General features: G+C 44.0%; 1 protein-coding gene and 1 pseudogene across 1 annotated transcript in view; one reads left to right on the top strand and one right to left on the bottom strand.

The window, feature by feature from the left end:
* The first annotated feature begins 2,554 nt into the window (after positions 1-2,554).
* LOC147439216 (cytochrome-c oxidase/ electron carrier) overlaps positions 2,555-17,659 on the top strand; it is a 41,932-nt gene continuing 26,827 nt past the window's right edge. The window contains exons 1-3 of the mRNA XM_086483988.1: positions 2,555-2,674; positions 2,794-2,971; positions 3,062-3,124. Of these exons, the coding sequence (XP_086340114.1) occupies positions 2,555-2,674; positions 2,794-2,971; positions 3,062-3,124 (361 nt within the window). The remainder of the gene's footprint in view (positions 2,675-2,793; positions 2,972-3,061; positions 3,125-17,659) is intronic.
* On the bottom strand, positions 3,137-4,827 carry LOC147439217 (uncharacterized; annotated as a pseudogene).

Here is a 17,659-nt window from a genome sequence, read left to right as displayed (position 1 = left end):
AAGGGGGATAGGGGGAGAAAGAGAGAGAGAGAGAGAGAGAGAGAGAGAGAGAGAGAGAGAGAGAGAGAGAGAGAGAGAGAGAGAGAGAGATGAAATGTCTTTTAAATGCAAAAATTACCTACGACAATAAAGTGAGAGAATCCTTGTGGATCTAATACGATGTCTAGGTAAGAAAATAGATTAAAATCATTGTTGTCGTCGTCGTCAAGTCCCGTAAATGCCCGGCATTGGGCGTCATTGCAAAAAGTATTGCATTAGTCATGGAAGAGCTTCATCAATGTCTACCACTGTAAGTAGTCATATTGGGAGAGGAAAGAGAGAGGGCAACATAAAATTCTATATTACTCGTCTTCCAAAGGCGTATGGGACCAAACTGATACAATCCTTATGGTTCTAATACAATGCTTGGGTACAAAATAAAATTAAGTAAAGTGAAAGACTAAAAGTCTACAATTGTCGGAGTAAACCATTAGCATCATCCTCACTGCCCACCACTGTAAGCAGTCGTACAAGGTAAGACAGAAAGAGAGAAAGAGTGGGATGCGATGTTGATGGTAGTGAGCTGATTGGCGGCTTCAACTTACAAGGTGGGGAGAAAGATTTTGACTTTGGTTTAGGTGGGCACACTCGCTTGTTATGGATGATGTGTCGACTGATTGAGAGAGGGAAAGGTCCATTATAAGTATCGCCATGCTGCTGCGTGCAAAGCTAATTGTGCTACTTCAATGAGGAAGAGAGGCGGATCCTCTTGTAATGAAACTGGGAGGCCATAGCAGGCATTTTAGATAAGCCGCAGCAAGGTAACAGGTAGCTTTTCCTGGAGTCTTGCATGTCCACAACAATAGAATCTTCTCTTACACGGGAATTTCTGTAGCATCATCGTCATCTCCACATGCATCATGTAGGCGCTAGAGGCAAGTGAGATGGCATTACACTTTGTCGACTGCATGGGCGGGCAAAGAGCCCCCTCTGTCATCCGATCAAGTGCTCACTCCTCTGTGTGGCATCGGGCTTTGCAACCCCTTCTTGCGTATTCATTCAAGACTGCTTTCATGAGCATCAAGAAACGGATGGTCAAACTGAAAGAGTTAATCAAGTGCTAGAGGATATGCTACAGGCGTACGTTAGCAAGAAGCAAACCAATTGGGAAGACTACTTACCTATATTGGAATTTTCTTATAATAGTTCAAAGCATGTGACTACAGGGTTTAGTCCATTTATGCTTTTATATGGATTTCAACCTAGATCACCCGTTACGGTGGGGTTGGTTAAGGAGAAGATACAACAAGCAAAGGATTTTCTCCAAGACCATTTTGACATGCTTCGAGTTGCTCGACAAAATGTTAAGCAAGCTCAAGATCGATATAAGAAGTACGCAGATGAGCATCGTCGTCTTGCTACTTTCGAAGAAGGAGACAAGGTTTTTCTCAAAGTTCCAGAGCATTCAGAAAGTATGAAGACGGGAAAAATTGCTAAACTTTCACTACGCTATTGTGGACCGTTTACCATTCTCAAATGTATAGGTCAAGTGGCCTATAAGTTAGCTCTTCCAGAGCACTCACGAGTTCATCCTGTTTTTCATGTTAGCCGTTTACGAAAACAGCTAAGACAGAATGATAATGTCATTGACACAGGCGTGTTAGTTGACCTTATCGAACCGCCAAGCATCCCTCATGAGCCCGAAAAGATTTTGGATTCTCATGAGCTTCGCACCAGACATCATGTCAGACGATAGGTGTTGGTAAAATGGCTAGATAGACCTGAAGAAGGTTCTAAATGGAAGAATGTCTCCGCACTTAAGAAACGTTTTCCTACGTTCGTTTTTGAGGACCGAAATGATTCTCAAAGGGGGGGGGGGGGGGGGGGGTAATGTAAGGACATGGGTCCTACGAGCAAGCCATCGACACGGCCGGACAGTGTGTACGCTAGGGGGAGGCTATAAGATAACACGGTTGGGTGGAGACTAGCACACGCATTAGCACCGCCCTTTCGATAGAATACTGTGCTACTGGGTCCATGAGGTCCTACACGAGACTGCGCACTTCAAGAGCAAGTTCCTGACCATTCCAGGCTTGTCGAGCCTCCTCAAAGTGCTCATACAAGCAAGCCTTGATCTTTGCAGCGGTCTATGAGGCATGTTCCATTGCTTTTCGACGCTTAAACACACACAGAGTGTCGAACATAAGGCAACAAAACCTCGCTAGACAAAAGCAAACGTCTAGAAAACTCTGTGAGAGACCAACCAAAGCTCTGTAAGAAATTACAAAATATTGCACCCAAAACCACAACAGTATTACTTATAGTAGGTTGCATACCTGGTGAGATCGTTCCTTTTTATAAACCCCATCTCCTTACTCTAAGAGAATTTGGAATGATTCCCTTTAACTGGGCGTAGCCTTTATTTGGAATCGGTTACCTTGAACTGACCCCACCTCGGGTGACTCACCTCTTATCTACCAGGTTTTAACTAAGAGATGACCGTCCTTTAACATGCTTTCCCTTCCAGCCTTAATCATGCTTGCTTAAATGTGTCACTTTGATTGTATCCTACCCAATGCCAGCTTTCAATACTCCTCTCCTTGCCAACATGCTTCCTTCCGAGAATGGACTATTGTACGATATTATTCCGATAGGATTTTTCACCGAAGTTTGCACGCCAGGAGTGGCCATACCTGTCAAGCAATAATGAACCCCCTACCTCTACCTCTTCCTCTTCCTCTATAAAAAAGGTGAGGGATTTTACTCTTTCCTCACATAGACTTGGTATAGCGGCTTGCGTGTTGTTTTCAAAAGAGAGAAAGAGAGGTTGGAGAAGTGCTTGGCTTTGCAATGGTTTACTTCTCCTACTATTTTGGAAACTATTGGTATTACTTTTGCTTTGCAGGTTCTATTTTATTGTTGGCTGCAGGCAGTGCCGAGACTCCAGCATGTGGGTGCCCTACTGATATAGGCGTGGTGCCTATCAAATGCTGTACACAATTTTTAGGCTTTCTTTTAGGCTTTTTACACAAATAAAAATAGCAATGCTTTGTAAAAGAAATAGCACTTGGGGCTTTGCCAGCGCGAGGATTGCAGAGACGAGACGAGAGCGCGCGAGGAGATCTCTGCAGAGCAGAAGTGCAAGGTATGCAAATCACTACGTGTGTGTGTGTGCACGCGCACTTGCATGCGACCCAAATGTGTAGATGGATGCAGATGATTTTGCAGAGAATCAAAAAAGGGAGATTCGCCATCCTTGTTACTATGGCTCTCTTGCCAAGCTTGGTCTTGTTCCACATCCCCATCTTGCCAAGCCTGATCTTGTTCAGGGTAGCTTATTGCTTCCATTGCATCTCGGTGGACTCGGTTAGGGCTTTCAGTTATGTCTGCATTCACAAGAACATGTGTGTAAAGGTTTTGAGCATGATCATTAGAAACTGAACTTGTTAAGTTGTGTGGCCCCCATGCCTACTTTGAGAGTTCCTTCTTGATTTATGGCGCTATATTTCCATCAGGAAATAACTCAGAAGAATCTTCCTTCATAATGTCTTCTAATTGTCTTTTCGACGCCATGCCAACAAGATGTAGCTTAGCATCGCCTACTAATTCCATTTGTTGGTCTAAATTACCTGCTGCATCCAACTTCCCCAATTGGTTGTAGAGAGGTTTGGATTCGAACTGCTATGTCTCCGACGAGTTTCGTGAAACTTAACACTTGCTCGAGAGGGTGAGTAAGAGTGACTCCCAACTTCCATAGCCTTTGTCGCTCCTTGCCAGAAAGAAGACCACGTTGTTTAGGCAAAAACAGGGCATATTATATCTCTACTTGTATGTCATGCAATGACAATGCCACCTTTATTTTGGCATGGCCAACTAGATGTGACACCCAGTTACTGCAGAGTGATGGGCTTAGAAGAGTGCACTCTTGAGTCCTAGGTGAAAGAATATACAAGATTTCAAGGACATGGAATCTTCTTGCTGCTTTTGCATGCATTGGGCATGTAGTTGTGAAACCTTTCGAGGATGAGAGAGCTCTTGTTTTGATGCGACGTGTGATGGATAGTCTTTGAGGCTTTGATGGTGATGGAGACATAGTAGCTGCCTGAAATCTGCTTGAAATTAAGCTATGAAGATTTCTTGCTCCATAGCTGCAATTTCTTGGGCAGTAGGAAGGAATCTATGCATTATGAAATTTGGCATAGAAGGCTCTTCTTTGTCAATGTGATCTTGACGCAAATGCTCATGTAAGCTTACCATGCAGAGCATAATAACACACTTCCAGTCGAGGTGTGCGTACAAGCATCCGCAACCGCCAAAGAAATGGCCGATATGGAGCTTTCCTCCTCCCAACTTGTCTTCCTTGTTGCAGTTATTGCAGAGCGATGGGCCTAGAAGAGTGCACTCTTCAGTCCCAGGCAAAAGAATCCACAAGATTTCAAGGACATGGCATCTTCTTGTTGTTTTGCATGCATTAGGCATGTAGTTGTGGAACCTTTCGAGGTGTGACGAACGGTCTTTGAGACCTTGATGGCAATGGAGACATAGCAGCTGCCCCATTTTTGCTTGCAATTAAAGCTATGAGCTTTCTTGCTCCATAACTACAATTTCTTGGCCAGCAGGAAGGAATCTATGCATTATGAAATTTGGCATAGAAGGCTCTTTTCTGTCAATGTGATCTTGACGCAAATGCTCATGTAAGCTTACCATGTAGATCATGATAACACACTTCCAATCGAGGTGTGCGCGCAAGCATCCGCAACCGCCAATGAAATGGCCGATATGGAGCTTGCATTTGACGACAATGAGCTTGTATCTCAGGTCAACAACATAGATTGTCAAGAATTGCATTCATGCATCTCAACTCCATCTATAAGAACCCATGATACATAGCATACTGTACAGATGGAAGATATTAGCCTAGAGATCTGCACCTTCATCCTCTGCACAAGTACAATTCTCGGGCCTTTTATAACCGGCCCGTACAACGTAGAGGGCGGTACTATTTCAATTACCTGTTAACTTTACACAGAGCACTGAGAAGGGAAGAGAACACAGTTGCGTCCAGCGACTAGAATGTCACTGCGCACACGAGACCGACACCCTGTAGGCCCCAAAGACTGGCGTCCCTTTCGGTATTTCTTTATTCAAATTAAGGTAGACGATCCGACCACTTAGCACAAGCTTTCACAAAGCTGTCCAAACCTGGCGAGGGCTGAAAACGCAGGTTTTCGACCGGATTTCCACAGCATAACGGCGCAAAAACCCCTGTAGGTCAAAAACACATGTCTAGGACGGATTCCCTCAATATCTGGAAGCTTTCTGGTGAGCTGTCACAGAAATTCAGTGGGCTGTAATTCTCCGTTTTTCACTGCCGGGAGCCCAAAAGCCTGTACACGCATCTCAAGGCTCTCACGAGGCTCCCCCGATGTTCCCTTGCAGTTTAGGTGCGAAACCCTAAACCTGCAGAAAAACACAGCAGGCTGTAATTCCCTGTTTCGGATCGTTGTTAGCGGAGCGAACACGCCTACGCGTGTCCCAAGGGCTCCCGCACGCAATGGGACAGTTCCCCTGTGAATTGAACGAGTTTTCACGCGAGAAAACTCTCCAAACTCGCAATCTTTCGTGATGGAACTGTGCGTACCTGTGGGGTATTAGCAATTAGCTAATCCGGTTCCTGTTCAGAAGGCTCTTGCCTTGGCAAACACACATAAACCCCCAGAACTGTACATAAGTCAAATGAGAAGCCCACTAGTGGGGCATAACATACTGTACGTAGGGGAGAAAGAGAGCAGTATGTAGCGTGCGGGGCATCACTCCCGTCACCATACTGTGCATAGAGGGCAAGGTAAGCATTCCATAGCTTCTGTACCTGCTACAATCCACTTGAGGCTGAAAATGGCGTCCCCTTTGTTGATATGCAGCTCGTTTTTGCCTCCCAGAGTGGCAGAATCACTCACAGGCTGACACGTCGCCCAGTTTCCGAGTTTGGGCTTTCCCTGCTAAAAATATCTCAACTGGTGCGTTAGTTGACTTGAGAGCAGAGCAATAAAATGTTCCCCTTGTCATTCCAGAGCTAATGACGCGAACACATTTTCCGGTCAAAAATAGCAGTTCCCTAAATTTTAGGAGATGCTTCCATGGCGTCCCTATCGGTCTTCTGACCATCATTGAAGACTACCATTTGACCAACATCTACAATGTGGGTTAATTTAATGGCCCCTTTCAACTTATAAAGTTACAGTGACTTGACGAGTGGCCCAAATTCCAGTTTGGCGCACACGAGCTTCCATACTCATCAAAATTCAGTGCTAACTGGCCCGGGCAGTCCCTGTTTGACCGACCTAGATCCCCGATGTGAGAAACCCATTTGGCTGTAGCCGTTTCACACTGGCCATGCAATGTCCACTTGCACCTTTTCAAGGGTTTTGGGACAAACAAGTAAAAATAAAATAAATATATCTAATACTTATTTACGGAAGGCAACAGGAAAAATACACCTCCTAGTGACACACCCCACCCTTGAAATATTGCAAGCGACCTCGCTTGCATGCCAATAATACATGCAGATATCTCCTGATATCACATATATTCTATGATGGGAATCCAAGATATACATGCTTCCGGAAATGTAGCGTTGGACGATTAAACAATCCCACCAACCTGGCTACGACACATATATCAAGCATAGAAGTCTTCTAGTGTACTCTTGAGCACAAACTTCTCTAGCTAAATTCTGTATGGAAAGAGTAGATACAATTGCTTAACTACTCTCTTGAGCATCATGAACCATGCTCTTGCCTTGCTCCAAAAAGGCTGCATCAAGTCACTGTGGGTTCCATTTGAAAGGCTTCAAGATACAATTGCAATAGCTGAGGTGAATCAAGCAATTCAGACTCTTCCATCCATTTGGCATCTAATGATGGATAGTTCTTGAACTTCACCAAATAGCGCCTTGCAACCTTTCCTCTAACCTTTCTTTCTTTATGTGTCAATATCTGTTCAGGAACAAGGATTTCATCCAATTCTTCCACTTCGGGTTGTTCCTCATCAAGCATATTCTCTGGCACATCACCAACAAAGGGCCTTAGAAGGCTGACATGAAAAGCATTATGTATTTTCCAGCCTTCTGGTAGCTTTAACCTATAAGCTACATCGCTGATCTTTTCTGAAATCTGAAAAGGACCATAATATCGCATACTGAGCTTAGGAAACAAGCGTTCCTTGCCTTTCCTTTTCCTTAACCTGGCCTTTTCAAAGCGCAAAAGTACCCAATCACCAAGTGAAAATACAAGTTCACGACGGTGACGATCAGCAGCTTTCTTTTGCTTAGCCTGAGTCTTCTCAAGAGCAATCTTTATCTTCCTGTATGTTTCATCCATATCTTGCACATACTTGTCTGCCTCAAAAATCTTGTGCTTAGTCTGCAAAATGGGCGGGACTTTCTTCCCTCCTTCCACTATCTCAAATGGTGCCTTACCTGTTGATGTATGCACAGTGTTATTGTAAGCATATTCAACCAATGGGAGATGGTGTTCCCAAGTTGCCTTGTGCTCTGAGACATAACATTTGAGCAGGTCCAAGACAGTAGAATTTGCCTCTTCTAACTGTCCATCAGTTTGCGGATGAAACGAAGAAGAGAACTTTAGTGTAGTGCCCATGTTCTCAAACAATGCCTTCCAGAAAAGACTCGTCATACGTGGATCCCTGTCACTGACAATTGACTGAGGCATCCCATGATATTTAAAGATATTGCTCATGAATATCTTGACCATGTGTTCTGGCTTTATCTTCTTCCTAACAGGAATGAAATGGGCCTGCTTACTGAACCTACAAATGATAGTCCAAATCCCATCATTTCCTGTTTGCGTCCTTGGAAGATCAAAGATAAAGTCCATTGCTATATTTCCCATGGCCTATCAGGGATCGGCAATGGGTGCAACAATCCCGGTTGCTTTTGTCTGTCAAATTTGACTTTTTGGCATACTAAGCATGATCTTACAAATGTGTCAACATCTTGACGCAAAGCTGGCCAATAGAAGAATGCCTCAACCCCTTTCACTGTCGCATCAATTCCACGATGCCCAGCATAAGGTGGAGCATGATTTTCCATCAAAATCTTTGGCCGTAACTGTTTAGTAACGCATAACTTTCCATGCATCATGAGAAAGTCATTCTTAAGCATATAGTGCTCATGATGTTGCCCATCAACAAGCTGGTCATAGATCCTTGCAAAATCTGAATCTTCAGCATATTGTGTCTTCATTTCGTCTAGTTCACAATGGTACGGAATTGACACTGCTGAAATTTGGGGCTTTCGTGACAACGCATCAGCCACCACGTTCTTTTTCCCTTGCACATGCACAATCTGAAAATGGAACATTGACAAGATGTTTGCCCATCGCATGTGCTTCTCAGACAACTTCGTCTGTGTAAGAAAATATCGCAAGGTTTGATGATCCGTTTGGACAACAAAATCAGCCCCTAGCAAATAGTGTTTCCAACTAGTGAGAGCATGAATTACTGCCAGCAATTCTTTCTCATAGACTTGCAAGTTCCTTTCAGTCTTCAAAAGGCTCTCATATGCGACTACTCGGCCATTCTGCATTAGAACTGCACCAAGACTATGGCCACACGCATCACATTGAACCACAAAAGGTTTAGAAAGATCTGGCAAAATAATTACCGGATCTGAAGTCAGCTTCTCTTTCAAGTGTTTGAACGCTAAAATTTCCTTGGCTGTCCACTTGAAAGTAACTCCTTGTCCTTGCAGTGCATGGAGTGGAGAAGCAATCTCAGCAAAATTTCGGATGAACCTCCTGTAATAGGAACATAAGCCTAGAAAGCTTCGAATGTCATGTACGGACTTCAAGTCTGGCCATGACCTAATTGCTTCCACTTTAGCGGGATCCATGCGTACCCCATCCTTTGAAACAATGTGCCCAAGGAAGTGAATCTCTTGCAAAAAGAATTCACTCTTCTTTGCATTAATGAGTAGCCTATTCTTGCGTAGCTCATTGAAAACTGCGGTCAAGTGATCCCTCTTCAGGTACTTGGTCTCTCTTCTCTGCCATATCGACAAGCTCTGTGTTGCTTTCACCCACAACAATCCACGCTGCACTTTTTGAAGAAAAAGCGACTATCCCGTCGATGGAACCATGTAACCGGCCCGTACAATGTAGAGGGCGGTACTATTTCAATTACCTGTTAACTTTACACAAAGCACTGAGAAGGGAAGAGAACACAGTTGCGTCCAGCGACTAGAATGTCACTGCGCACACGAGACCGACACCCTATAGGCCCCAAAGATTGGTGCCCCTTTCGGTATTTCTTTATTCAAATTAAGGTAGACGATCCGATCACTTAGCACAAGCTTTCACAAAGCTCTCCAAACTTGGTGAGGGCTGAAAACGCAGGTTTTCGACCGGATTTCGACAGCATAACGGCGCAAAAACCCCTGTAGGTCAAAAACACCTGTCTATGACGGATTCCCTCGATATCTGGAAGCTTTTTGGTGAGCTGTCACAGAAATTCAGCGGGCTGTAATTCTCTGTTTTTCACTGCCGGGAGCCCAAAAGCTTGTACACGCATCTCAAGGCTCTCACGAGGCTCCCCCGATGTTCCCTTGCAGTTTAGGTGCGAAACCCTAAACCTGCAGAAAAACACAGCAGGCTGTAATTCCCTGTTTCGGATCGTTGTTAGCGGAGCGAACACGCCTACGCATGTCCCAAGGGCTCCCGCACGCAATGGGACAGTTCCCCTGTGAATTGGACGAGTTTTCACGCGAGAAAACTCTCCAAACTCGCAATCTTTCGTGATGGAACTGTGCGTACCTGTGGGGGATTATCAATTAGCTAATCCGGTTCCTGTTTAGAAGGCTCTTGCCTTGGCAAACGCGCATAAACCCCCAGAACTGTACATAGGTCAAATAAGAAGCCCACTAGTGGGGCATAACATACTGTACGTAGGGGAGAAAGAGAGCAGTATGTAGCGTGCGGGGCATCACTCCCGTCACCATACTGTGCATAGAGGGCAAGGTAAGCATTCCATAGCTTCTGTACTTGCTACAATCCACCTGAGGCTGAAAATGGCGTCCCCTTTGTTGATATGCAGCTCGTTTTTGCCTCCCAGAGTGGCAGAATCACTCACAGGCTGACACGTCGCCCAGTTTCCGAGTTTGGGCTTTCCCTGCTAAAAATATCTCAACTAGTACGTCAGTTGACTTGACAGCAGAGCAATAAAATGTTCCCCTTGTCATTCCAGAGCTAATGACGCGAACACATTTTCCGGTCAAAAATAGCAGTTCCCTAAATTTTAGGAGATGCTTCCATGGCGTCCCTATCGGTCTCCTGACCATCATTGAAGACTACCATTTGACCAACATCTACAATGTGGGTTAATTTACTGGCCCCTTTTAACTTATAAAGTTACAGTGACTTGACGAGTGGCCCAAATTCCAGTTTGGCGCACACGAGCTTCCATACTCACCAGAATTCAGTGCTAACTGGCTCGGGCAGTCCCTGTTTGACCGACCTAGATCCCCGATGTGAGAAACCCATTTGGCTGTAGCCGTTTCACACTGGCCATGCAATGTCCACTTGCACCTTTTCAAGGGTTTTGGGACAAACAAGTAAAAATAAAATAAATATATCTAATACTTATTTACGGAAGGCAACAGGAAAAATACACCTCCTGGTGACACCTTTGACATCTCTTGCTTCATCGGTAAGGTCTGCTCCTCGCAATTTGTCTGATTGGAGACTCATGCAAAGGATTGGAAGGATGAGGAATCTGTTGTGACTCTTCATGTATGCTTAGAGGATAATTGCTCTGTACAATGTCGTTCTCACTCTGAATCGGTCAAAAATTGTGTAAATGCCTCTTGCAACTCCAAGCCTTTCTCAAAAAACATGTCTCTCTCTCTCTCTCTCTCTCTCTCTCTCTCTCTCTCTCTCTCTATGTCTCCCCTACGTGTATGTATGTGTGTATGTGTGTACACTCCAATGCAACAAATGGGACCATTTTCCTTTGTTTCTATGACTAAGTGTAAGCATCTCTCTCTCTCTCTCTCTCTCTCTCTCTCTCTCTCTCTCTCTCTCTCTCTCTCTCTCAGGCAGTGCCACCGTTGGCAAGTTAGTGCCAACCTTGTTCAAGTTACTATCAATTGTGTGCTTATTTATTATTCAATCTACCATATTGTCATTTACGTGATTGGTCTTAGGTTAAATATGTGCTTGCACCTAACTAGTTTGTATGTACCACATTGGAGGGCTGGCTTTTGTATTAGCCGTCATTGCAGTTTCGCGCAGGCAGGGTACACAGACGGGCGGAAGGTGCAAACAGGAAGCACGCAGGTTCGCTCTCCGCCCCCCCCGCACCCCCCCCCCCCCCTTAAAAAAAAAAAAGAAACACACATTCATCGGCCTGTTGGAACCAGAAACTAATCGTTTGAAGTAGACGTAGCTGACTTGCACGTTATGATTGGAAAGAGACTCGAGTACACACACACGCATGAGGAGAGGAGGAGAGCCATGTATGCTTCCTCCCTCTCCTCTCTCTCAGGCTCCCTTCCCTTCTTTTCTCTCTCCCTCACACACACACACACACACACACAGAGAGAGAGAGAGAGAGAGAGAGAGAGAGAGAGAGAGAGAGAGAGAGAGAGAGGAATGAAATGTAATGTTATATTCAACGTCTTCAAAAGACCAAAATGACCAATGAGACCAAACTGATACAATCTTGGTGGATCTAATCCAATGTCTGGGTACACGAATTAAAAAAATTTGTAGTGAACTGACAGATTAAAATCATCATCATGATCAATGTCCGAGTGGTCCGAGTGGTAGAGAATTAGGATTAGGATTTATCATATATATATAGCTTTTGGATTAAGGTTTAAATCTAATATTAGAATGAAGATTAGGGTGTAGGTTTATCGAGTGGTAGAGAATTAGGATTAGGATTTATGATATATAGCTTTTGGATTAAGGTTTAAATCTAATATTAGAATTAAGATTAGGGTGTACGTTTACCGGGTGGTAGAGAATTAGGATTAGGATTAGGATTTATGATATATATATATATGGTAGAGAATTAGGATTAGGATTAGGATTTATGATATATATATATATTCATAAATCCTAATCCTAATCCTAATTCTCTACCACTCGGACCACTCGGACATTGATCATGATGATGATTTTAATCTTTCAGTTCACTACAAATTTTTTTAATTCGTGTACCCAGACATTGGATTAGATCCACCAAGATTGTATCAGTTTGGTCTCATTGGTCATTTTGGTCTTTTGAAGACGTTGAATATAACATTACATTTCATTCCTCTCTCTCTGTGTGTGGTGTGTGTGTGTGTGTGTGTGAGAGGGAGAGAGAAAAGAAGGGAAGGGAGCATGAGAGAGAGGAGAGGGAGGAAGCATACCTGGCTCTCTTTCTCTCCTCATGCGTGTGTGTGTACTCGAGTCTCTTTCCAATCATAACGTGCAAGTCAGCTACGTCTACTTTAAACGATCAGTTTCTGGTTCCAGCAGGCTGACGAATGTGTGTGTGTGTGTGTTTCTTTTTTTTTGAGGGGGGGGGGGGGGGGCGAACCTACGCGCTTCCTGTCTGCACCTTCCGCCCGTCTGTGTACCCTGCCTGCGCGAAACTGTAGTGACGGCTAATACAAAAGCCAGCCCTCCAATGTGGTACATACAAACTAGTTAGGTGCAAGCACATATTTAACCTAAGACCAATCACCTAAATGACAATATGGTAGATTGAATAATAAATAGGCACACAATTGATATTAACTTGATATATATATATGTATAGCTTTTGGATTAAGGTTTAAATCTAATATTAGAATTAAGATTAGGGTGTAGGTTTAAGATTTAGTTTTATATTTAAGCTTAGCTTTAGGATTATGGTTTAACTCTAAAGTTAGGATCATGGTTTAGATTTAGGGTTATATGTAGGCTTTAAAATTAGATAGAAGATAGAGTAGAGAGAGAGAGGATAGAGAGAGTAATAATAGATAAATCTTCTATTGCTCTCTCTACCCTATCTTTCTAGTTTTTACTCTCTCTCTCCCTCTATCATATTGTGCTCAACTTACCTCTCTCTACCTCTCTATCGAGAGGGATAATTAGGTGTAGGTAGAGAAAGGGATGATTAGGTATCTACCTCCCTCTAGACTTATGGTTGCAAGTGGAGCTAGTGTTTTGTGTTGTACGCAGTGGGTGTCCCCAGGAGGTGTATTTTTCATGTCTTCTTTAAATATGTACTACATATTTTTTTTAATTTTATTTTTACTTGTTTTTCTCGGAACCCTTGAAAAGGTGCAAGTGAACATTCCATGGCCAGTGTAAATCGGCTGTGGCCGAACAGGTTTCTCACATCGGGAGTCTAGATCGCTTAGTTTGGGACTGGTCGGGCCAGTTAGCACTGAATTCTGATGAGTATGGAAACGTGTATGCGCCTGATGGAATTTGGGCCACTCGTCAAATCACAACTTTATAAGTTGGTTGGAGCTAGGGATTAACTCAAAAGGGGCAAACTGGACACATGGCAGTAGGAGAGGGTCAACACACACTCTCCAAGCTCTCATTTCAAGAGAGGGCGTCCAAAAATGAGAGGAGGCTGATTTACTCATTGTGACCTACAGTGTTTGTGTGAGTAGTGGGTGCAGGTGATCACAACTTTAATAGAACGCTTGCCTTCTCCCTTGTCTCATGGAGCGCGATGATCTGCTCATGTATCTCTCTCTTCCCTTTGCACATATGGTAATGCCCCACTAGTTGGGCTTCTCAGATGATCATGTATAGTTCTGAGGGATTTATGCGCGTTTGCCAAGGCAAGAGCCTTTTGAACAGGTACCGGATTAGCTAATTGCTAATCCTCCATAGGTATGCACAGTTCCATCGCAAAAGATTGCGAATCTGAAAAGTTTTCTCGCGTGAAAACTCTTCCAAATTACAAGGGACCTGTCCCATTGCGTGCAGGAGCTCTTGGGACACGCGTAGACGTGTTTGCTCCGTCCAAAAGGATCCAAAACAGAGAATTACAGCCTGCTGTGTTTTCTACAGGTTTAGGGTTTTGCACCTAAACTCCAATGGAACACCAGGGGAGCCTCAAAATGCCTTGGGATACGTGTTCAGGGTTGTGGGCACCAGACAGTGGAAAAATAGAGAATTACAGCATGCTGAAATTTTGTTACAGCTCACCGGAAAGCTTCTAAATTGCAAGGGAATTTGTCCTGGACAGGTACGTTGACCTACAAGGGAATGGCGTTGTTATGGTGCTAAAATTGGGTCAAAATCCTGCAATTTCAGCCCTCGCCAGGTTTGGACAGCTTTGTGAGACTTTGATCTACGTGTTTGAATCGTTTGTTCTTAATTGAATAAAGAAATACCGAAAGAGGCGCTAGTCTTTGGGGCCTACAGGGTGTCGGTCTTCGTGTGTGCAGTGACACTCTATTCATTGGACACATTTGTGTTCTCTTTTCTTCTCAGTGCCCTGTGTAAAGTTAACATGTTATTGAATTAGTATCGCCCTCTGCGATGTACACGCCGGTTATATGGTTCCATCAACGGGATAGTCACTTTTTTCTTCAAAAAGTGCAGCGTGGATTGTTATGGGTGAAAGCAACACAGAGCTTGTTGTTATGATAGAGAAGAGAGACCAAGTACCTGAAGAGGGATCTCCCTCACATGACCCAAAGAAAGTTCCTTTAACTCTTCAACAAGAGGACATGTTGTTCAGAGCTCAACTGCGTAGCTGCATGGAAATGTTTGAGCTTTTGGCTAACAACCCAAGGATGCCAGTGTTCTTATAGGCTCCTACACAAGAATTTCAGGCTCCGAACAGGGTTTTCAGGCTCCTACACAGGGCATGACTGAGCCGTTGCAGGAAAAGGAGATTTCTAATGCACAGAGGACTCGTGTGTCCATTAATCCCAAGCAATTTGCTTTAGCTGGACATGAACCATCTGTGAATTGTCAAGGGAGTAATAAACAAGCTATGCGTCAGACCCTCCCGTTACCTACTTCATATCTTGGATATTTTGAAGGTGGTTCAATGTTTCAAGCTGTCACAAGACGCGCACCACGTGCCAATAGAAAAGAACAGACTGAATAGACTTTTAGCACTTCAATAACAACTGAACTGGAGAGACGACATGCGACACGGAGTGGTGGAATTCCACCCCAGAGAGTATTGGCCCCAAACCTTGGCGTCCCTTTCGGTATTTCTTTATATTGCATCAACACAGTACAAGCCATCTAGACTCTGCACCTTCTCCAAGAAGCATGCCAGAGAATGAGCCCATGGCCTCATATTTAAAGGCCCTAGGTCCCAAAAGCAGTTTACATAAAAAGCCTTCAAAAGCTTCCGGTCCAAAAGCAATGCAAAAAGCTGCCAATGTAAATCATGGAATTCCGTACATTTGCCATGTCAGCAATCAATGCAAAACGCGGAAATCCGTATAGTCTGCCATGTCATCATGTCAACGCAATTTCCGGTTTTGTTTTTTTCCGTACAATTGTCATGGCATCAGCTGCTACGCAAGTCTTTCAGTCTGTGTGGGTCTTGCTTTATTTTAATCCTTTATGTCACTTGGGTCCCATCGGACGGTGTTCCATAAGTTGGTAGGACTTCTTTTTCTGTTGCTTGTTCTTCTTAGGGTTTAGGCCCCTCGGCCGTAGGACTTCTTTTTCTGTTGCTTGTTCTTCTTAGGGTTTAGGCCCCTCGGCCGTGATCTGAAGGTTGGCTCTGCTCTTTACTGACTTGACACGTCAGCAGTTTGTGACACAAGCTATGGCTGGACCTTCTGTAGATTATATGCCAGGGAATGTGTTCGGGACAATGCAAACAGGCATGGTTAACCCTATATATGGGAACATGGGTGCCCAACCAAGTTTTTAGGGTACGTATGGCCAATTTTCAATGCCTGGAACACAATTTGGTATGGCTGTTTTTTTGCAGCCATATGCGCAAAATGTAGATATGACAGGTAAAACATGTAAGGTGTAACGGAATGAATGTTGTATTTTCTCAAGATGAGTGATCCATATTTGCTCAAGGTTCCTTTTAGTTCTTATGGAAGGGAGAGCCTTCCGTTCTTTATGGAGAGTGCTGTGATCACGAACAAAGTGAGTGGATATTGTGCGTGCAAGTGTATGAGACTTAGAGAAAGAGAGAAGAGAGATACGACACTAGAGACGTTGTAAAACCCTCCTCCGAAGGCCCCACTCTCGTCGGCGAGAGTGGTCTACTATTGATTGCACAAAGTGGTACAATGATGCATGGAAACTGATGCAACTTGGGACTATGTCGGTGACGACAACGGGAACCATGACGACGACTTAAGGGTTGAAATCTGTGACCTTCTAACTGCTGTCCACAAAAACGCTATGGCTGAAAATCTGGGGCTGATTCGGGGCTGCTGAAAATGCTGATTTATCTGCTTCAATGAGGGCTGAAAACACAAGTGCTTGCAGCCTTGCTGGCGTTAGTGAAAACGCTAGGGCTAGGGGGATGTTGGCGATGAAGATATGCTGAAAACGCCAAGGGTGTAGGGTATGCTGGCGATAAGCAAAAACGCTAGGTTGTAGAGGATGATGGGATCGCCAAGGGGAGCTTGGGGATGTCTTGCTGAGAGATGGGAGTACCTGCTGCCTGGGGCCTGTTGTGCTCCTTGCTCATCTGCCAAAGAGTGCTAGCTTTGGTTTGCTTATATATTTTCTTACCCAAATTGCCGTACCTATTTTTGTTGGAAAGTAACTTAAATTAATAAGTGAAAAATGTCAAAAATAGGGAAAATAGGCTAAATGCACTGGAAAAATCCCCTAACTGATTCTAATGGATTTTGATGGAAATACTGATGATCATGTTGTGTGCAACCAGAGGATATGCATCCATGCTAAGTGACTGGGTATGCACGGTCTACAAATAGACTCACAAAAGTGCCACATCACTTCTAATCTAGACTGGCTGGACTTGACGGAAACCCTCTTATGGTGTAGCTTGTCAACGGACACATAGGGTTGGATGTGTCACTTGACATCCCCTCCTTTTTAAAGTGAGGTAATGGTACCGAGCTGCATGGCTTCCTTGTAGTCTGCCAACAACTCTGGATAATTCTTGAAGAACTCTTCGTCTACCCACACCGCTTCGTGGGTTCCTCGATCCTTGAACTTCAAAAAGTATTGTCGTACTTGCTTCTTGGAACCATGGCGAAACCGATGCAACAACACTTGCTCCGGCTCCATGACTTCAGCTTCATCGATGATTTCTGGTTCGTCCTCTTCCGAAACGTCCTTTGGAGGTGTTCCCTGAAACACTTTTAACCAAGAAACATGGAAAACGTTGTGCATTGACTATGAGTTAGGCAACTGCAATTTCATTGAAACCTCATTAATCTTTTTGATGACTGGAAATGGACCATACATACGAAAAGACAACTTAGGACATTTCTTTCCAACTTGCTTAAGGCGTTGTTTCATGATTCTTAGATATACCCAATCTCCTTCCTTGATCGAGACCTCCTGACGATGCTTGTTAGCCTGTTGAGAATAATATTCTTGAGCCTTGCTTAGCCGAAGCTTCACACTCTCAAAAATCTCATCCAATGACTGACTTTCAACATTGGCATCAGACATTTGACTGACTGATCGAGTCAAAAGTGACT

Source organism: Adiantum capillus-veneris, chromosome 16 (assembly GCF_014529385.1).
Source record: "Adiantum capillus-veneris isolate H3 chromosome 16, ASM1452938v2, whole genome shotgun sequence".
Lineage (NCBI taxonomy): Eukaryota > Viridiplantae > Streptophyta > Polypodiopsida > Polypodiales > Pteridaceae > Adiantum > Adiantum capillus-veneris.
The sequence above is the reverse complement of the archived record's forward strand: the minus strand, read 5'-3'. Positions and strand labels throughout refer to the sequence as shown.